This window comes from Saimiri boliviensis, chromosome 4, assembly GCF_048565385.1.
Source record: "Saimiri boliviensis isolate mSaiBol1 chromosome 4, mSaiBol1.pri, whole genome shotgun sequence".
NCBI lineage: Eukaryota > Metazoa > Chordata > Mammalia > Primates > Cebidae > Saimiri > Saimiri boliviensis.
In genome coordinates this window covers 12,522,630-12,545,235 of record NC_133452.1, presented here as the reverse complement: position 1 = coordinate 12,545,235, position 22,606 = coordinate 12,522,630, and the positions used below count along the sequence as shown (strand labels likewise).

General features: G+C 47.2%; 1 protein-coding gene across 12 annotated transcripts in view; it reads left to right on the top strand.

The window, feature by feature from the left end:
* ZDHHC14 (zDHHC palmitoyltransferase 14) overlaps nt 1-22,606 on the top strand; it is a 307,986-nt gene that overhangs the window by 231,083 nt on the left and 54,297 nt on the right. For 7 of the 12 annotated variants that reach the window (XR_012517145.1, XM_074397212.1, XM_074397206.1 and 4 more), the window contains 2 exons: nt 11,752-11,889; nt 16,920-17,068. Coding sequence is in view for 11 of the 12 variants with exons in the window: in XM_074397212.1 (XP_074253313.1) it covers nt 11,752-11,889; nt 16,920-17,068 (287 nt within the window). In the remaining variant the exon portion in view is untranslated. The remainder of the gene's footprint in view (nt 1-11,751; nt 11,890-16,919; nt 17,069-22,606) is intronic. The other 5 variants (XM_074397213.1, XM_074397210.1, XM_074397208.1 and 2 more) reach the window with 3 other exon arrangements.

Genomic DNA, 22,606 nt, shown 5'->3' with positions numbered 1-22,606 from the left:
GCCCCCAGATTTCAGATTATAGACCATCAAAGCAGGAATGCCCTAGGCGTCTTCTGACAGCTACCCACCTTTTAGAGACGGGAAGCTGAGCACCATCGTGAATATTATAAGCATGAATGGCAGCCTCATGAAAAGAACCCTCCAGGTGAATCTGAGGATACACAGGGGGACATCTGTTCCTCTTACCTCATCATAACCGGCATTAGTGACAGTCACGAGACACCACAGTATGTCTATCATTTTATTACCGGAGGAGATAACGTGGAAAAGCCCTTGAAAAGTACACAGTACGGTGGGTTCCCAAAAGAAAGAAACACAGATATATATGGCCTTGTATCCTAACGATGACAGTAACGAGGTTGCATCTCCAGTTTCAACTTGGAAAAATGAAATGTCTCTGAAGTTCTGCAGAGGGTCTTCGTTCTTTCTGAATTTTTAAAAAATGAGTTCTACTTGGACTCGTCACAGTTTGCTTCTTAAGGGAACTGGCATCAATCCATGAAGCCGTTGGGTCCTGCTCGTAGACATGGCTCTCAGTGCCCGGGTGATGTGGACTCTGCTGCAGGATCCCAGAAACGTATTTACTCTGGAGAATATGCCGATTGGGAATATAACTTTCTCACCGTGTAGACATGTAGTCAGACGGTTTTGAAGAGCCTGCGAATTACTAGTTTTCTGTGTATCATATGCCCATAAGACAACTCTATTCTGGAATCTTTGAGGATAAATTGACTGAGGGTTCAAAAAATCTTAATAACTGGACATGAAAGAACATAAGACTCCGGAGTGTGGAGGAGGTGGACGGGCCGTGGGCAGACATCAGAAGCACTTATTCTAGACACTGGCAATTCCATTTCACTCCAAGCTGCTCTCCTTGCCTGTGCTCAGGGAATCTGTGCCACCCGTCACAGGGTAGAGATCCAGTGAGTGAAATAAAGAATGAGAATGATTATTGAAAACCAGAAAGCATTACAAATGCATTAGCCATTCCGATCTAAGGTGGCGCTTTTGATTTCAAGGCCCGTCGTTTCTAGAGAGGCATTGAGAAGTTTCTGAGGGCTGCTCAATGACAACACGAGTTTGTTTTTCAATTGTGTGAGATAATTTGTTTTATTCCATGGAGGACTAAGGAGAACTCCTAGGCATAGTTCTGGCCCTGCAAACCCAAAGATGGTGTCAGGCCAACGCTGAGGGGCTTGGGTAGGTCAGGAGTGGCGTGGGCTTACTGAGGACTAAGCACTTGGTCACGTGGAGCTTATCTCAAAGTTTTGAAAATGACAGATGGAGAATGAATGAAGAATGAACATACAAAGGCCGTTTTTGAGGCTATACACATTTGAACTTATATGTGATTTTTTTTCTTTTCTTTTCCTTTTTTTTTTTTTTTTTTTTTTTTTTTTTGAGACAGTCTCACTCTGTCACCCAGGCTGGAGTGCAATGGCATGATCTTGGCTCACTGCAACCTCCGCCTCCGGGGTTCAAGTGATTTTCATGCCTCAGCCTCCCGAGTAGCTGAGATTACCGGTGCCTGGCACCACACCCAGCTAATTTTTCTATTTTTAATACGGACAAGGTTTCACCATATTGGCCAGGCTGGCAGGCTGGTCTTTATTTTTTATTATTTTTAGTTTTTTTGAGAAGGAGTCTTGCTCTGTCACCCAGGCTGGAGTGCAGTGGCCAGACCTTGGCTCACTGCAACCTCCGCCCCCCGGGTTCAAGCAATTCTCCTGCCTCAGCCTCCTGACTAGCTGGGATTACAGGCCCCTGCCACTGCACCCATCTAATTTTTTATTTTTATTTTTTGTGTGTTTAATAGAAATGGGGTTTCACTATCTTGGTCAGGCCAGTCTTGACCTTCTGACCTTGTGATCCACCCACCTTGGCCTCCCAAAGTTTTGAGACCACAGGTGTGAGCCACCTCACCTGGCCAGGTGGATCTTCAACCCCTGACCGCAAGTGATCCACCCACCTCAGCCTCCCAAAGTGCTGGGATTACAGGCATGAGCCACTGCGCTCGGCCGAATGACTGATTTTACCATGCTGCTGCAGGATCTAGAGCCCTGATCCAGCTCCTAGATTCTAGGAAGCTTGAAGACCTCTCCAGTGGGTTCTTATTCTGATTGTTAGCAAATAGGAGAGTGCTGGGAAGGGGAGCTTAATCCTTCCTGCCTACTTAACATTTCTCAGTACATATGATGACCGCCCACACACTAAATTTGGGGAATTGTAGGCTTTCCTTTCGGATCTGAACTGATCAATTCAATTTTTAAAGTATCCTCATTTCTACTGACTTGTTTACTCTCCTTTTGAGAATTATTTACATTACAAATGAAATCGGCTTTCTTTACCTTCTTCCTCACTCTCTCAAGGCCTTTTCTTTCTCTTCTCCATGGCTTCATAATCATGTTTGTTTCTACCAAGCAGAGCTTACTCAGGGGGTCACTTGCTTTAGAATGCTGCCTCTGCAGTGCACACCTGCCTCCTCCTTAATTCACAAAATTCACCTGACACTGGAAAGCAGGGTTAAAAAACAGAATTTATTGGGAGGCCAAGGTAGGTGGATCAGGAGTTCGAGACCAGCCTAGCCAACATGGTGAAACCCCATCTCTACTAAAAGTTAAAAAAAAAAAAGCCAGGCATGGTGGTGTGTGCCTATAATCTCAGCTACTTGGGAGTATGAAGCAAGAGAATCACTTGAATCTGAGAGGCAGAGGTTGCAGTGAGCCAAGATTGTGCCACTGCACTCCAGCCTGGGAGGCAGAGGGAGACTCCATCTCAAAAACAAACAAACAAACAAACAAAAAAACAGTATTTAAACAAACCTGGAAAACATGAAGAAATAGAATTGTGTAAAATTGCCTATTTGGGGAGCTAAAGGGACCTTTGGTGTCTATTAGTCAAGCTCCATCATTCCATGCCCACGGAGACTCAGCCACCTGCCAGGTGGTGGCAAGGCCAGGGCAGGAGCCCGTGAGACCTGGGTTGAGAGGGGAGGGACACCTTAGTGTCGGCCATGTCGCTGTCCAAGGTTACTTTACATTGTAGCATAAAGGTCATAGCAGTGCTACATTTTACTAATTGATTTCACATTGAAATATTTTAGTTTTAGTTTTAGGGTTATTTTTGTTTGTTTGTTTACAAATGGTGCTAAACGCTGCAGAACCTTAATTTATAAAACACTAGCAAGAACTCAAGACCAGAAGAATTCATGCAGATACTAATAAAACAGTCTTTGTGCATTAAATTTGCCAGCTCAAAGGCATCTTAGAGCTTATCTACTTCAACGTTTTACACGTGAAGAAATTGAATCCCCAGGCAGAAGTGCTACAATAATACTTTAAGGCCACAGAATTAGTTAATATGATTTCTTGATTTTGTTTCTTCATACAATTAAGCAGATAGGACTTATTTTCAGAAAAGGAGCTGAGAAGAGAGGGTGGGGGAAGAAACCGTACCTGATACATTGCTTTACCCAAGAGAACCCTGTCTTAGTCCATTTTCTTTTGCTATAACTGAATACCTGAGGCTAGGCAATATACAAAGAAAAGGGATTTATTTCTTATGGTTCTGGAGGCTGGAAAGTCCAAAGACACTGCAGAGTCTCAAGGTGGCCCAAGGCATCGTCACATATGGTGAGGTGGCTGGGCATGCTGGCCCAGGTCTCCTTTCCTCCTCTTATGAAGCCACTAAGGCCTCATCCTGATGACCTCAGCTGCTCCTGATTACCTCTCAGATATCATAGTCAGATTTCCCATCCTCTTATACAGCTGCAATGTGGATTAAGTTTCAATGTGAGTTTCAGAGGGGACAGATATTCAAACCCTAGCACCCCCCCAAGCTCCACAATCTCAACAATAATGTTTGCCAAGCAGCTTTGTCCGATCCACATCTCTGTAAGAAGTTTCTGCTTCTTCCAGCATTGACTTTGCTGAGGATGAGGCCACCTTGACTTGATTGAGGGTGTATGTCTCCGCACATGGGCGGGTTCTTTTCTTGTGCTGCACAGTCCCAAGGGACCCTGGACATAAAGGCCAGGCCTGACGTGGCAGGTGCCTTTGTTTCCCCATTCCTGCTGGCCATGCTGGGCCTGGGGTATCCCATCACCAGATCCACCTCAGAGTGTCTGCTCCAGCAGGGACGTGTAGGGTCCTCAGGGTACTCTGGCACAACGACCAGCAGAGGATTGAAGTGGGAGGCAGTCAGAGGTGGTGGCTCAGGGTGCAGATGAACACAGGAGTTCCAATGCTGACTCCTCCATCTGCAGTTTGCCTACCTGTAAATTGGGAATAATAGCATTGAGCTCATCCAATTTCATGAGGATTAAATGACATAGTTCATGTAAAGTTCTTAGCACAGTGCCCAGCACAAAGCAAGGTCAGGTAGAAAAGATCAGCTAAAAACAGGAGAAGGTGGAGTAAGGCAGGTGAGGTTGCTTTTCAGAACTCTCCTGAGTCACTGGACACAGGAGCAGAGCTGTTATAACGTAGACCTTACCAGAAGACCTAGAGCCCTGTGAATCATTTAGAGCCTAAAGCAGGGCTTGGTCCTCTAATCCTTCAGCTAGTTTAATATTTAAATATTCTATTGCATAATTTTATGAATTATGTGGTGACCATAGAAGCCAGATACACTATGTACCACTGCATCTCAACATTCGTCTTTCTAAACAACAAATGGAAGATACCTCATAAGGCAACATCTTTCTAATCTTGGAGGCAAAAAGCCCTACATTTAAAGAAAAGTAATTTTCTGCTTCAGACTTTTAAAAACATGTGACTTAAAGTCACATGTTTAAATGTTAATAAAAATTTAAATGTTAGTAAAAATATGATTAACATTTAAATTAGGAATTTTAAACTTCGACTGCACATTTCCATCTCCTTTCCACCGGATTCTCAAGATGCTCTTGGGGACCGAGGCTGGGATTCTTATTCCCCACATCCTGACCAGGCTGAGCCACGGTCTGCCCAGAGCCAGTGACTGCTGGATGGAAAATGCAGAATCCTGGCTGTGGGTCCCCTCCCTGTTGTCCAGGCCTGGCCACAGAGCATAATTTTTGCCGAATTCCAGATCCACTCTTGAGGGCATGTGTTAGAACCCGACTTCTGGGACAGTTCAAATTCTTAACATTTTTTGACAAACATTTCATTCCTGTCTCCAGCAGCCTTCAACTACGACTTTTGCAAATACTTTCCCCTCAATATTTCAGTGGAATTTTTGGTCCCTGTCCTATTGTAGTAATTCTCCAAGTCTCCATATTTTTAAGGCCCCCTTTTCATATTTGATCCCTTCTAAAAATTAAATCTTCCTCTAATCTGAGGAAAGGCGCAGTCGACTAAGCTCAGGGAGTGACCAGTGTTCTAACCTTTCTCACTGATTTCCTCTGCTGGCAGATACAGAATATAGCACCTATCCCCTAGGGCTGCCTTCACGTTAAATGAAATGGTGCTTCCAGCGGGTACTCAGTAACTGGTAGCTTTCTTTAATCATGAAGAATATTGTTTTCAGCTGGGTTTGGTGGCTCACGCCTATAATCCCAGCACTTTGGTAGGCTGAGGCAGGTGGATCACCTGAGGTTAGGAGTTCGAGACCATCCTGGCCAACATGGCAAAACCCCATCTCCACTAAAAATACAAAAATATCAGCCAGACATGGTGGTGTACGCCTATAGTCCCAGCTACTTGGGAGGCTGATACAGGAGAATCACTTGAACCTGAGAAGCAAAGGCTGCAATGAGCCAAGATCGTGGCATTACACTCCAGCCTGGGCAGTGGAACCAGCCTCCATCTCAAAACAAATGAATGAATAAATAAATAATAAATAAATAAATTTGTTTTCATCATTATTTAGAGTTTTAGGTCCACAAAATAGGACCATAGCTCCTTTTCCTGACCTATGTTCCCACTGGCAACTTTAATGTAACCTTCTTTGCCCGCTTAGGATCTGAGGGCAGGTGACTTACATTCTACTGCAGCCTGTATAGGATCTGAGGGTGACTTGCATTCCATTGTAGCCTCTGGGGCTCTCACCGGTACCCCACAGAGCTTGTAAAACCACCCCTGCCTCCCACCATCTCTCCCCTCCCACTCTTTCTGCCTGAGCTGGTCCATGCCAGCTGTTGTCAGCTCTTAGCCCTATCAGTATCTCCCAGCCCTCAGCCTTCTCAGAACGTATTCAGAAGTCCTGGACCTCTGCTTTATCTTGTACTTGGCATGCCCAGAATCTCATGTTTTGCCAGCATTTGTCAGTGTCTTCAGCTGGCAACCTGGAGTAGCGATCACTCATAAACCTACTAAATGCAACTGAAGACATTTCTGCCTTTACTTAATGCATAGTTACTGGGTGTCTCTCTGCTGCATGCCAGGCACTTAGGTGCCAGGGCTCTAAGGTGACTAGAAATGTTTCCTCCCCTCTGGGAGCCAGCTAGATGAAAGAGGACAGCAGGTCCACAGGTCACTGCAGGCAGCTCAGTGTCACCAGAGGCATGGCCAGGGTGCCCCAGCTAGCTAACTTAGTCTCATTATTTTCTAGAATCTTCCAGGTTTTCCAGCCATCCCCCACCCTTGGTATTCCATTCACCAGCTGGCTCTTAGGGAGTAGCTCCTCCTCTTTTGATATGGTTAGGCTCTGTGTCCCCACTCAAATCTCATCTTGAATTGTAGTTCCTGTAATCCCCACATGTGGTGGGAAGGACCTGGTGGGAGGTAATTGAGTCACGAGGGTAGCTTCCCCCATACTATTCTCACAAGAGTGAGTGAGTTCTCATGAGACCCGATGGTTTATAAGGGACTTTCCTCTTCCCTTGGCTCTCATTTTTCTCTCTCCTGCTGCCTTGTGAAGAAGGACGTGTTTGCTTCACCTTCCACCATGGTTATAGGTTTCCTGAGGTCTCTCCAGCCCTGCAGAACTGTGAATCAAACCTCTTTCCTTTATAGATTACCCAGTCTCGGGTATGTCCTTATAGCAGCATGAGAACAGACTAATAACATTTTTTTTTTTTTTGAGACTGAGTCTTGCTTTGTCACCCAGGCTGGAGTGCAGTGACACAATCTCAGCTCACTCTGCCTCCCAGGTTCAAGCGATTCTCCTGCCTCAGTCTCCTGAGTAGCTGGAACTACAGGTGTACACCACCATGCCCAGCTAATTTTTGTATTTTTAGTAGAAACAGGGTCTCACCATGTGGGCCAGGATGGTCTCCATCTCCTGACCTTGTGATCCGCCACCTCGGCCTCCCAAAGTGCTGGAATTACAGGCGTGAGCCACTGTGCCTGGTCCTAATACATCTTTTAAAAGGAATCCTCCAGAGATGCTGTGGTATAGAGACCACTCCCCTCTGGCAGGACCCAAACTTTAGAATGAAGGAATATGTCAAGCTTGAAAGTGCTTGTTTAAAGAACTTCCCATCACACGCACCGCTAACCCTGCCATCCCTGGCTCACAGGACACCCATTCAATTTTTTCACACAAAAAGTATAGAAATAATAGTCTAATAATGGCTGTGTGGGGCTTCTCAGACGTGTTTACTTGGGCCCCCAGGAGCTATGGTATGTGCTGGTTGCAGTCATCTGCTCTCTCCCCAGCTCAGCTTGTGCCTAATTCTTGCCAACTTTCTGCCCCGGACTGAATGACACTGGCCTCCCCGTTGGACGGTAACTCTGACAGCACTTTAGCTTCCGCTCCTCTGAACGCTTTCAGAGCTGGAGGCAGGAGGGTGGCTCTCCCACCAGGATGGGATGGGCCACCCTGTGAGGTCTCACTGCTTTTCCATGGCCCATTCTCATCCTCGACCTGAAAAGGAAGAACGCTGTATGCTCCCAACAATAGCAATCAATTCCTGACTGACATGGAAGCTAAATTAGGAGGAGGTTCCTTGGATCTAAGGAATATTTTCGTGTCTGAAAACTGTGTCCTCACCAAATAAGACAAGGAACTCTGTTTGTAGCCATGGTGTCGTATGTTGTTGCTGTTTCTTTTTAGTATTCCTAGCACCTGATACAGTGCTGGGTACATGGAAAATACTCAGTAAAGGCAGTGTAGCATTTAATGGACAGGAGCTCAGGTTTGGAGACAGACAGAGCTGGGCCCCCATCCCAGCTTTGCAATACATTAACAGTGTGACCTTGGGCAATGCACTTACTCCTGCAGATGTCCCTTTAATAGGATGAGAGTCTATTCAGCTACTTGACAAATACGTCTTAGGCTTAGAGTAGGGTTGGCAGACAAAAGCAAGTGAAAATTAAATGTGAGGCTGTCTTAGTCCATTTTGTGCTGCTACAACAAAATACTCCAGACTGGGTCATTTCTAAAGAGCAGAGATTTGTTCCTTACAATTCTGGAAACTGGGAAGCCCACGGCCGAGGGGCCTGTTTCTGGTGAGGGTCTTCTTGCTGTGTCCTCCCATGGCAGAAGGCAGGAGGGCAGGAGAGTGTGGAAGGCGGACAGGATCATTCATTTATGAGGAACCCACTCCCACAAAAGCAACGTTAATCCTAAACCACTCATGAGAGCAGAGCCCTCCTGTCCTAATCCCCTCTTCAAGGCCCCACCTCTCAACACCATTGCACTGGGGACTAAGTTTCCAGCACATGAACTTCAGGGCACACAGTCAGACCATAGCATCTGATTTCAGATAAAGCCAGAGCGGAGCTGTTAGGACTCATTCATGGGTTGGATGTCGGGGTGAGAGAAAGGGTGGGGTCAGGAATGCTGCCTGGGGTTCTGAGTCGAGCAACTGGTCAGATAGAGAGTCTGAAGAGGCACATGTTTAGGGCGGGAAGTCGGGATGTCCTCTCCGGGATAAGTGGAGTTTAAGGGCCAGTCAGGCCATTGAGCAGGAGTCTGTTGCTGAAGGCGAGAGGCGGCCATTCTGGAGGCATCAGTGTAGAGTTGGCATTTGGACCTTGAGATGAAAAGGATTGCCAGCAAGAGAGAAAGAGAGTCCATGGAAAAAGACACTGGGTACTACTGATCACTGGGTGTTGGGCAGAGAGGAGCACACAGAAAGGGAGGTGGGGAAAGCACGCAGGCTTGGGGTGCAAGAGTGTGTGGTGAGCATTAGGCTGGTGAGACCACTGGCCCAAGGATTTTGATGCCTCCTGACTCCCCAGAGGCACCCACCAAGCCTCTCAGACTCATTACCACCATAAATTCAACAAACACAACGAGGGCATGAAAAACATTCACTACGATCATTTTTCCGTGAGCCTAGATTTTTAGTAGGATGCTTGCCACTAAAATCCCAGAAAAAGTTTGCCAGAAAAAGTATTCAACACAAGTTTCTAGAAAGAAACCACTTTTAGTTCAGGGTACTGGAGAGCCAGGAGTGCATACCCCTCTCTAAGACGGCACTGATTTCCCCCAGAAGCTCCCAGGCTCCGTGAGCAACTGTCCCGTCTGCATCATCTGTCACTTTCACTTTTGTAGCTACGCTGCCTCCGTCAGGAAAGCACAGTGTCACCACTTAGCTGTTATTAAACTTTCTAAGCTAAAAGTGCAACTGGCTGCTATGGTCAAAATGGCCTGTAGAGTCTTGTGTGCTGCAAGACTTTGTGCATCGGGTGGGGTGTCCCTCGTGTTAACGATGCCTCCCAGGCCCTGTGTCCTTCTTGGCTAACAGGCGATTTTCACTTCAGTCAAGAACCTCAAGCCCACTACACATGGGACTTAGAGATCAGCTTTCCTGGAGTGAACTGGAGGTTACAGCCCAGCATGTGCTTTTATGCCCCTGGCTTTCACTCTCACGCCCATTTTCTCTAGTCATACATTGAGAAGAAAAGTGATTTCTCAAAATGACAGCCTCAAAGTCTTAGGGAATTCTGGCTGATGCAGATTTTTTTCTTTGTGTGTACTTCGTCTGATAGATAGACCTCTCAGTCGACAGACTGTGTAGATCAGTAACTTGGGAAATAAGGTGTGTTTGTTGTTAATATTTAAACACTGAATTTTTTTCAAAGCTGTTCTAGGTTCACAGCAAAATTGAGAGGCAGGTCCACAGTTTCCATCCACCCCTCCCCTCCACAGGCACAGCTCCCGCATGAGCAGCATCTCCCATCAGAGTGGATACATTTGTTAGGACTGATGAACGTGCACTGATACGTCATTATCATCCAACGTCCACAGTTTATTAGGGCTCGCTCCAGGTGTGCTGTATCTGTGGCTTTGGGCAAACATATGATTGCATGTTTCTATCATTCTAGTATCACACAGACTATTTCCGTGGGCCCAGGTATTCTCTGTGATACACCTGTGCAGCCCTCCCCAGCCCCAGGGAGGTTGTTTTTAAGCAGGGTTAGTTAGCTTCTCCAGCCATGAGGGGCCGCAACACATGTTATCGTGTAACTCACATGCGTACGCTCATACAAGTTATTCTCACTGAGTGTCAGCATCTTACGGGCCATCAGCTTATCACCACGCCAGGGAGCTCTGAAATCTCTCCTCAAGTCCTCTGCTCAGATCGGCTATTTCTTGTCACTGCCACTGGCAGACAGCAATGATTCTCTTGCAGTTCCTGTGCCACCACTATCATTCAGGTGTCCTGATGCCCTTTTCAAGAAAACAAGCTTGCATTTGACCAAAAACACAAGATGACCGATTTATGATACATGACCAGAAAGTCATGAAACTGACTACCTTGCCTAACTTTATGTCTTATTTATATGGCCACACCTCCTATGGCACTCCCGGTATGTTTTCAGGCACACAGATGTAGATCAAATATGAAAGCTGGATACAAGTTCAGCTTAGAAAACAGCCCAAGGAGAAAGCTAAGTCGTATGCCCAGCGGTGTCCTCCCTGGCGGCCACAGGCTGTCTAGTATGAGCGGGTATGTTAGAATGGTGTTCCCAATAGAAGATCAGCTGATCAGTAAAGAGAAGCCCTTTGCCATTACTTGCAAGGCAAAGAACAAATCTCCAATGCATTACAGACTTTGTGTGCAGATGTCCAGGTGAGAGGCCTTGGGTCTGCACTTAGGGTACCATGATGGGTAAACGTGTACTGATGCCCGAATCGGACTCTCTGTCATTTACAAAGTGCCAGAGGCAGCATATACAGTGGGAAGACAGAGCAGCTCTGAAAGGCCTGACCTCAAGTTTTAGTTCCACTGCTTCTGAGCTGAATGGCCCTGTGCAGGCAGCCTCCCATCTCTCTAAGCCTCAGTTTGCCCATCTGTAAAATAGGGCAACACCATCATTTTCTTCATAGGAATGTTTTTAGGCTGAATGTTTTAATAAATGTGATTGATATCTGCTCAACAGTTGTAACTGAGAACAAAGGATTGTCCCTCTGTCCTGTCCCAGGCCCCTTGTGGCCTCCCTCTATGGCCATGTACTAATGCAGAGCAGGTCACTTGATTGACATCCAGCCCCAGCCCAGCACTTACCATCAAGTGATGATGGTTCCCTCTTAAGGGAAGGTTGTTCAGTGAATGCAAAGAGGTTTCTTTTACCAAAGAGGGAAATCTTTACTTTCCAAAAGAAATGGGAATTTTCCCTCCTCTTTCTTTAACTTGCCATTTGAGAAGAATGCATATGCTTTGTTTTTTCAAAAGAGTTACATTCTGTTGAAAGAATGATGATGTCCTTGAACTATCTTGAAGTGAAGCATGTCTCTGAGTGGTTAATTTGGAAATATGCAGAATAATGTCATTGTGTTATATCATCAGAGTACTGGGTGGGAGGGGTTGGGCGCCTGCAAGTAAAAAGACATTTTATTAATTGATTTCCACTTTTTTTTTTCTGCCTCTCATTTCAGAACGGTTTGATCACCACTGTCCCTGGGTAGGCAACTGTGTGGGGAAAAGAAACTACAGATTTTTTTATATGTTTATTTTATCTCTGTCTTTTCTGACAGTCTTTATATTTGCATTCGTTCTCACCCACGTCATTCTTCGTAAGTATGCTGGCGAAATCAGATTACGTATGTAACCATTTGCCTGACTTTGGTTTTCTGATTTATTTTGGTTTGATATTTTGATCACTTCGGGCTCTCTCTTTCCCTTTCTTTCTCCCTTTCCCCTCCTCACTTCTGGCCTGCCTCGCTTTCATTTCTCACCTTCCTCCATCCCTCCTCTGTCCCCATCATCCCCCGCTCCCCACCCCATCTTTCACAGCACCTTCCAGGGGTCACACCTGGGCCAGGCTGCGCTCTCACCATCGGTACCTTCTCCTTGATACGCACGTCCCTATTCCAATGTCAGTGACCTCACTTTTTCTCCTGCTAAGGGGTCCCCTGGAAGACTCATCCCCACATTTGCATAAAGGACCATGTGCAGCAGTGATGACATTGAACAGTAGTTTCCTTCCTTACTGTGCTGTCTCCTTATCCAAGAACAGTCACCAGCCACCCTCCCTAAAAAAGACGTCTGGGGAGAAAGACGAGGTTTTCTTGCATGCAAATCTGTATGTTAAAAACATACGTTGGACAAGATATTGAAGTATCTGCTAGAGCAGGCGTCCCCAGACTTCTTACACAGGGGGCCAGTTTACTGTCCTTCAGACCGTTGGAGGGCCACCACATACTGTGCTCCTCTCACTGACCACCAATGAAAGAGGTGCCCCTTCCTGAAGTGCGGCGGGGGGGCAGATAAATGACCTCAGGGGGCCGCTGCAGCCCGCAGGCCGTAGTTTGGGGACGCCTGTTCTAGAACATGGACTAACTACCCCTGGTATATAAAGGAAGCAACTTTTATTAAAAATTAGATTGGGAAATAAATGATTTTAATACATATTTGCCTAAGCAAATGGCATCTTTTCATTCCCCATTCTGAGGGTTGTAAGTTGGAATTTCTTTCGTCTCTTGGTCACTTTCCTACAATAGAAAGTGATGAGAAGGAAGTTAATTTGCATTGAGCTATAAATCGAGCCCGTCAAACTTCCATTACAGTACAGTAGCAGCATTAAGCACTAGCCTTGCCTCTTGTCCGCATTCCTGCAGTATAACACCTCATTAGCAAGTCCGTAGCTTCTTTCTGGAATGTTCCGTAAGTATCTGAACTGAGGTTCCACTTTCTTCCCAGGCCACAGTGCTCAAACCACAAATGGCATGTGCTCAAGCTCATATTAAGAGCACATCTTCCTCCCCTTCTCTTCTGGTGGAGTTTATATTGAGGGTGGGGAAAGTGGGGGCGGGTAGGGAATGTTTTGCATTCATTCTTTTTGAATATGAGTCAAATTGGGCTGTTACATGGACCATCCCGAATTTTCATAGATACTTTCAACCCTACTTCCCATTCTTTCTGACTATAATCTTTCATCCAAATGTGACACAAATGTGTAATAGGTGCTTGAGAGCCATAACTTGCTGAGCTTGCAAGAGGACAGTGAGCACCTGCCTTTTCCACACCAGCTGGGCAAGATGCAGACAGGGCACCCTCTCTATTTTCAGAGTCCTCCGAATGGCAAAAATGTGGCTAGGGTCCCATTTGTGCATTAATAGACCAAAGAAGCAGAGAGAACGGGTAGGGGATCATGTTATTTTCAAAGAAGTAATTATTTACACAACTAGGGAAGAAATACAGACCGATCCTCCAGCACACATGTGGCACTGAAAAGCAGTGTTTCAGCATTATTATTATTATTTTGAGATGGAATGCCGCTCTGTTGCCCAGGCTGGAGTACAATGGCAGGATCTCGGCTCACTGCAGCCTCCGCCTCCTGGGTTCAATCGATTCTCCTGCCTTGAGTAGCTGGGATTACAGGCGTGCGCCACCACACCTGGCTAATTTTTGTATTTTTAGTAGAGGTGGGGTTCACTGTCTTGGCCAGGCTGGTCTTGAACTCCTGACCTCGGGTGATCCGCCTGCCTCAGCCTCCCAAAGTGCTGGGATTACAGGCATGAGCCACCTCGCCTGGCCTAGATGTAGATTTTTATATCACCTTTAACAACTTCTAGATGCTTTCGTGTATATTATGGGATGGTATTTATGGCCTTGCCCCTGCATTGTGGATATCAAGGGCCAGTTGTCACATGCTTAGTCATATACATAAACTCAAGGAACACACACACACATGCTCATGGACTCACAGACACTCTCACACACTCACACATACCCTTACATACCCACACTCACACATGCTAATCATACTGATGCATACCAGTATTCACATGCACTCACACGCTGTCATGCTCGCTCACTCTCACACCATTGCACACTCACATGCTCTCACACTCACATGCTGTCATGCATACTCCCACTGTTGCACACTTACATGCTCACACATACACTTGCTGACACACACACATGCTCACACGCTGTCGTGCTCACTCACACACTGGTGCACATTCACATGCACATGCTATAATGCTCACTTGTACTCACTGTTGTACACACATACATGCTGTCGTGCTCACACTCACGCTGTTGCACATTCCCTCCCACACACATGCTGTCATACTTACTCATATTCTTTTTCTTTTTTTTTGAAGTTTAAGCTTTTGATATAATGGTTTAATGGTTGCTCTAGGGTTTTTCTTTTCCTCTTTTTATTTTTTTTTATACAAGATATCCTTTTATTTACTTGAGAAAGTTCCTTTATATTTCTAATTAGCTAAGAGAGGTCTTTTGTATACTTTTTTTTTTTTAAATGTAATAAAGGAGTTGACTCTGTGATTTTTTTTTTTTTTTTTTTGAGACGGAGTTTCGCTCTTGTTACCCAGGCTGGAGTGCAATGGCGCGATCTCGGCTCACCGCCTCCTGGGTTCAGGCAATTCTCCTGCCTCAGCCTCCCGAATAGCTGGGATTAGAGGCACACCCCACCATGCCCAGCTAATTTTTTGTATTTTTAATAGAGACGGGGTTTCACCATGTTGACCAGGATGGTCTCGATCTCTTGACCTCGTGATCCGCCTGCCTCGGCCTCCCAAAGTGCTGGGATTACAGGCTTGAGCCACCGTGCCCGGCACTTACTCATATTCACTGTCGCACACTCATACACATGCTGTTCTCACCCATACAGTTGCACACTCACATGCTGTCATGCTCACTCACACTGTTGCACACTCATGCTCACACACTGTCATGCTCACTTGCACTCACGCCATTGCACACTCACATATGCTGTCATGCTCACACTCACACTGTTACACACTTACATGCTCACACAGTCACACTTGGTGACACACCATTGCACACTCACATACACACGCTGTCGTGCTCACAATCACTGTTGCACGCTCATGCTCTCACAATCACAGTTGCACTTGCTGACACACTGTTGCACACACATACACACATACACACTCACATGCTGTCATGCTGTCACACACCATTGCACACACATGCTCTCACACATACTCTCACACACGGTGACATCTGCGCCTGCCACCACATTCAGGTTGTAGTGTGCATTTCACTTTCAGCTTCACTAAGGTTTCACTCACCCTGGCTCCACCAAACTGGATTTTACTTAGTCTATGTTTAAGTGTTATTAATCTCTTCTTCTACACAAAAGTATTAAGAATTTACCTGCCTGTAAGTTATTGGAATGTTCTGGGCAAAAGCAAATAAAGCTTTTCCTTTTCTCTTGTTCGACACCCCCTCCTTAATGACCCCCATGACACAACCCCACCACCCTATCTGGCTGGGCATGTGATGTTTCAGGAAGGGCACAGGGTTTACATGGCTCCTGTTAACCACTAAGCCTCAGAAGACATTGGCACAGGCAGAGGGGACAGCTGTCATCTGGGTCTCACTCCTGGGTCCTGGGCTCTTAAGGGAAGGACTGGACTTCCTTCTATGGCCTCCAAGATTCCTGGGAAGGCAAAGTCTGGATTTCCTTGGAGAGGAAGGAGAGTTTAGGCAAGCCGCACAATTTGGGTGCAGTAGAGAAAGAGAAATCATTTCTTTTGGTTCCTCATCTGCCTCAAGGCTGCATTTGCTCCATGTGGCTGTGCAGGCACTTGCCACCATGCCCTTTGGGGCTGGCAGAGATGGAGGAGGCAGGCTTAAGCACCGTCCCTCCTGATTAGTGTTCCATGCAGCTCTCCTCCACAGCCCTTCCCACCCACTGTGTCCCACAGCTCAGACCCATGGTCCATGGGCACAGAGGGAAAGGGACCTTGAGAAGAATAGGGAGCCAAGCTACTCTTCACCCTCCCAGGTGGTCTCCCATAGTGGGACACATGGGGACACAGTGACCACTCACCCCCTGCCACCAAGTCCCACAGTGCACCCGTACCTGCGGTCAGATGCCACAGGGGCACCATAGCACCCATCTATTGTGTCATTTCCTTGCTGCCTGAGGGCCAGATTATGTCCCCTGAGGCTCAGTGGCTTCCCACAGCACAGAGGGACCTGGCACTGCTACCCCAAGATGGGATTGTTAAGACTTCCTCTGTATTTTTATTTTTAAAAGTATGATGTCAATGCATAAAATAAAAACTGCTTTCTGTCAGATGCTTCTTTATTCAAGCCCCTAAGGAAATGTCTTCTTGCATAAGACAGCTCATATTAAAATGTCTAAAACCCAAAAGAAGTCTAGTAAATTTCAGCTTTTATGACTGTTTACTCTGGGTGCAGGAGAAGAAGTCTTTCGTGTATGCTGCAGCCTAGTTTATAGAACTTCCAGGGTCAAAAGTTAACAAATTTGGGGAAAACAGAAGAGAAAAGATAGCATACAATATTCTGTTTTCCTATTAAAATGAGAAAAACAAAGGAGTAATCAGAACTATAATTTATGGGAAAGTGCGCAGACATCAATCTGCTTTTATTGAAATATACGCTGCAGATGTTGGGCCTAATTATGAATCCTCCATTTTCTTGGTGAAAAACTTTAGTGGAGCCTCAGTCTCTGATCAGTAAACTTGCAAAATATAATGATTTAATTGATCTTTAGCAACCTATTACTTTTATGTAGATGAGAAAGCATTCAGCATGAAGGTTGTTTATGTCTGAATACTAAATTTTGGTTTCATTCCCACAGGTTCACAGCAGACAGGATTCCTAAATGCCCTTAAGGACAGTCCTGCAAGATATCCTTTGTGGTGGTTCTGTTTTCATGATGCTAACGTGTTGAGTATCTGGCTGACCTTCTACGTGCTCACCCCCTCATCTTCTGGCCTTGCTTCTCACGTATCTTATTCCAGAGAACTCCCTCATATGCACTGGCAGGAGTAGTAGCTTCGGAATACTTCCATCCCTAAGTGACTCAGCCTGTTGAAATCCAAGTGCTCTTTATTTAGCTAGGAAGCCAAGTATGAATTTTTACCCACCTCCAGAAATCAGCATGGATTTGTGTTCTGTCAGGTCAGTTTGGGGAGAACTAGGGCTGTGGGCTGTAACTGATCTCATTTTGATCGCCAGGTTGTCCACACAGAACATTTAGGGATGCCCACGTAGGGGTTGCGTCCTGGTATGCAATCACCAGGTGCGAATTCCCAGACCCTTGTGCATCCATTCTGTTGGGGTTACAGTTTGCCATTTGCATCACTATATTATTTCCAGGAACAGAACACCCTTTTATAATCTTGGATAGATTAAAGAGGGTCAATCTCAAGTCATTTGGATGAATGAGGATGGTTTCCCAACCTCCCAAGCATAGTATTTTGAATCTTGAAAGAAAAGCATGCACCCATGAAGTGCTTGAATGAGATCTCATCCTTCCCGGGGGCCACAGGCTTTATACAGAGTGGTGTGGCATCAGCCCATGGGACCCCCCTGACCTGGCTTGTCAGGGACCCAGTTCTCTTTCTTCCTCATATAATCAGGTAGACTGGACTTGAACTCCTCATTACTCTCTAGAGAAATTTTTATCTTGAAGTAGGAAATTCTTCCTTTCGTTTTGTTTTGTTTGAGACCAAGTCTTACTCCATCACCCACCCAGACTGGAGTACAGTGGTGCAATCTCGGCTCACTACAGCCTCAGCCTCCCAAGTAGCTGGGATTACAAGTGTGTGCCACCATGCCTGGCTAATTTTTGTGTTTTTAGTAGAGATGGGGTTTCACCATGTTAGCCAGGCTGGTCTTAAACTCCTGACCTCAAGTGATCTGCCTGCCTCGGCCTCCCAAAGTGCTGGGATTACAGGCGTGAGCCACCATCCCCAGCGAGGTAGGGAATTCTTTGAAAATGAAGAAAGTTAATACGATATATGTATCATGTTCTTCTTAAAGTCAGCCTGCCATGTCCTGTGTGTTTGAGAAGGGGGAGGTATTTAGATAGATCTAAAAACAAACGTGCTCCTATAAATGTATATATGTCTCCATAATAGATGATATCTCTTTTTCCGGTACCTCTGTGTTTATGGGCAACATATGATGTTGGCTACAGGTCCAGATTCTGTAGTCAAATAATACTTTTTAAACTCAGATTTGTACTGTGGAATGGGACTGGGACATGTGGAAGATGTACAAGGGGGACTTGGAGAATGAATTCAACAGATAGGTCCTGTCTTCTATTAATGATGTGGGAAGAAGTTGACTGGGAGGAAAAGTGGCCCAGGGAATGAATGAAACCATCGATACTCGTGCTATTAAGAACAGGTCCAGTGAGAAATGTCCTCCTCCGTTCCTCTCCCAACTCCAGCAGGGACGACATTCCCGCACTGTCACCTCTCTGTGCCCTTCTATTTTCAGGGAACATTGTTTCCACAAAGCTCATAGCCACGCCGCCTCTTCCTTCCTAAAGAAAAGGCTTGCCTACGTCTCATAAGGAGCCAGTTGTGTCGTGAAAGCATGCTGGTCCCACTGAGTTTTATAAATCTGCCCCAGAACTGGCACTGGGGGCCAGGCTGTCAGCTGGAAGGTTTTCTGAAGCCTCACATATGTGGCAGCTTCAGCCACCTCCCTTCAATTCTGCCCTAGCACCTGTGCCTCCCTGAGCTCCTGTGCGTGTGTGTACAGGAGGCCTGGTGCACATTTCAGACGAATATCTGTGACAGGAGTGCCTCTCAGCTAGGAGGGGGAAGCGCTTCGTCACTGCTGAGAATGGCTGACCTTGAAGCCTGGCCATTCCAGATGCTTTGTGTCTGGCCTGCTGGCGACCTGCTGCTCTGTGTATGTCCCCTTCAGGTGGAGCGCGGAGGGGCTGTGTGTGGAGTGGCCTTGTTGTTGCTGCCTGGTCTGTAGCAGAGCTCCCGACACACCTCCCAAGTCCTGCATCTTATCCTATCCAGACCCCAGAAGGACTCTGATTAGAGACCAAGAAGGCAGTCGTGAACTGGGGTCAAATCTTTTAATGCCTGCTCCATTGCAATTAATTATGAGGTCCGGAGTCATTTCTTAACCCTTTTGTGTCTCAGTTTTTTGACCCGTAATAGTCAACCACTGTGTACTTGACAATGATATAATGACAAAGTCAGTTATTCAAGAAATACAGGAGAGACTCAGCTCCAAAGCACGGCTTCCAGGCATAGCCAGAAGGATTTCAAAGAGACTCTGCCAGAACCTTCTTTGAGAGCACACGTCTGCGCGCTGCATGCTGCGGCTGGGCTGACAGTCTGCAGAACCAGGAACACAGTATCCCCCGAAGGGCACAGACCAGGGCTGCTGTTAGGAAGGAAGCCTGGCAGTAGCGTGCTGGCCATGCCGGGAGCCCGCGGCAGGAAGGGGTGCGGGGAGGGAAGGGAAGAGGAAAGATGCTCTTACTTAGGCCAGAGCATTTTCCCCCACAAATCATTCTCAAATGGACGTAAACAGTGTTCCCTATTGGCTCCGTTCTTTAAAATGCGTAGAAGTCTCAGCTGCTGCCTTTCCAAATAGTGTTTCCTCATCTGGGTGCTGACTCTCCGCCCACAGCCCTCTGCTCCCCCACCACCACCACCCGCTCCGCAGCAGGAGTTCCTGGCACCTCTGCCATGCTCGGGGCTGGGCAGCCGCAGCCTGCTGACTGCTCGCAGATCCCTAAGCACCCAGACGCCCGCCTTCCAGAGTGCCCGCGCCTGGTGCTGCTGCACCGAACAGCCAGGTCGTATCCCTGAGGGCAACACACATCCCTCATCGCACACTCAGTGGGTTCCAGTCCAGTGGACTTGGCTTTCTCTGCTCCGGGTCCCGTGAGGCTGCGGTTGCAGTGTCGCCCCCCAGAGTTGTACCCAGAGGCTCTGGGGAGAGTCCTCTTCAGGCGCGCTCGTGTTGTTGACTAGGTTCATGAAGTATGGGGCCGAGGGCCCCACTTCCTTGCAGGTTATAGGCGGGCTGTTCTCAGACTAGAGGCCTCCACCGTCCCTGCCCCAGGGCCCTCCATCCTCAAAGCCCGACGCTGGGTGGAGCCGCTCCCACGCCCTGCGCCCCGCCCGTTGCTCCTTCACCCCGCTTCTCTACCTCAGCCCAGAAACCTCTCTGCTTCCAGAGATCGGCCCACAATCATATTTGAGGCTAATCTCCCAGCTCATCTCATGGTGGATAACCCTCATAACAACTGCATACTCCCTGTGTCGCGTTGGGTAAAGTATTCAGAGGTGCCAGGAAAGAGGCTGGGGACATCTCCGGGGAGGCCACCGGTCTGCCCACCCCAGGCCGTCAGACAGGAGGTACCCCAAGAAGCAGGCACTGGAGTGCAGGTGGACTGGAGAGGGATTCCGTCTAAGCCCATCCGTGAAGCTCACTGCAGGCCAGGTCACTTGATGGATTTAAACACGCACGAATGCACACACACATGCGCACACACAGTGCTGTCCTTAGATTATGTGTGTGTATTTTTAAGCCCTCATATATACATGTGTACATAGCTATAGATGCACACACACACATATATATAAGGATGTATACTTGTGTGTTGTGCACGCACACGCACACGTCTGTATCTGTATGTCTGTCAATAGGTAGAGATGCACACAGACATGTCTTCCCCAGAGTTCAGGCTGGAAATGCTCACGGGATGCCTGGAAGGCCCTTGCTGGCCCTGGCCGCTCGCAGGGAGGCTGCTCATCCTCACACAGCTCCTACTGAATCGCTCCCTACTTGGTCTTATGGCACCTCCATGGACCCAGGGTTTTCTGATGCGCTCCTGCCTGTGAAAAGGAAACTTAACTCTAAACTCAAAATATCTCAGGGCAGCCAACAAAAAGACCCTGACAAAACCCTGTTCCTCTGGGAGAAAAGCGGGGGCCAGAAGCAAGGTCCGGGAAGAACCAGCGAGGCCTCCATTCCCAGTTCGGGAGAAGTGAGCAGTGCCGGTAGCGCCCCAGCCTGGGTCTACTTCGTCCTTTTTAGAAGCAGGAGTGAGTTTTAACAACATTAGACACACACCCACGTTGTAAAACAAGGTGCTGGGTGCTTTAACGTGCAAAGCACATCAACGTTTCTTCTGTGTGCCACACACCCCTCCTCTCGTCGACGTTGTGATTGCCTAAAGCTTCTCTGTTCAGACGGGGGGCTTTCTGTTTGAAATATGGGCTTTTCCTCCTCCAGTGAGTCTATTAAGAAGTATTGCATGGATGATTTATCCGAAGTTTGTGTTCCAGAAGGATACGCATGGTACATGCTTTGGGTGCTGCGGGCTTGCCGTGTCTTTCTGAAAAAGCATTCGTTCTGATTAATAGAGAACCATGTGCTGAGTAGTGCTGGATCCCATCAGCATGCCTGTTGGTATTTTTGGTGCCTGCCTTTCCTCTGGACACCTGTGACTTCGGAGGTGGCATAGGGATGCCAGCAGGAGCTTACACAGTGAGGCCCTGTAGCACCTGAGGAAGAGTGTGGCAGTCTCAGCAGCCGCTCAGGGGTCTGGCCCGCAGATCACAGTGACTGGGGGTGCTAGCAAGGAAGATGGGTCCTGCTTGTCAGTGTGGCAGGGGATTCTAGCATCAGAGAAATGCTAAACTCAGGGTCTCCCAGCCCCCTTCCACTGCCGAGATCCTGAGAGCTTAAGAGTGTCTGTTGGGGTGGTTGGTTTATGACGGATGAGTTTGATCTGGGGCATGCTCATTAAAGCGGTCCTTTGATTCATGGCAGGGCTGCCCACAATTCATCCTCTCTAGACCTGTACTCCATCCAGAGCAAGCATCTAAAAGTCCCCAATTCTTAAAACTGAAGGAAGTTTCCCAGCTGAATTGCCTGAGCACAGGACTGGCATCTAGTGGAAGCTTTGTGAGTGACCTCTGCAGTGTTTTCTCGGGCAAGACAGTAACCTGTATTTTCACATTTTCGGTGACCTCATATCTAATCTGACCATGCAATAAAAATATTTTGATGAGAAATAAGGGCACAGGCAAAGGTTTCTCACAGCGGATTTATAAAATGTCCAACTAAAAACAGTGTCATTGAGGAAGTGAGAGAGATTAGAAACAAAAATGGCTAATAGACAACCATCCGAGACGCCTGAGCAGAAATATCAGTGTAATGATGGAAACACTGATCAACTAAAAGCTCTTTATGAGGCCCACGTAAAACTCAGCAGAACTTTAGGAGAAAGGAATTGAGCAGCTTCTGCTGTCAGCCCAGACTGGGTAGTATCTAGTGCCAGGGTGTGGCCAGCCCGGGAGGAGAAGGAGGTGGAGGCAGGGGAGTCCGGGAGGCCCTAGATGGCTGTGGACAGAATGGCTCATTTTCAGGTGCTCAGCAGGCCCCTTCCCAGTCTGCACTGTCAGCCCTTCCAGGGGTGAGAGACAGCACAGGGTGCCCGCTGCTGGGATGCAGCCTCGGAGGGTGCACTTCCAGCTTAGAGTCCATAGTTGG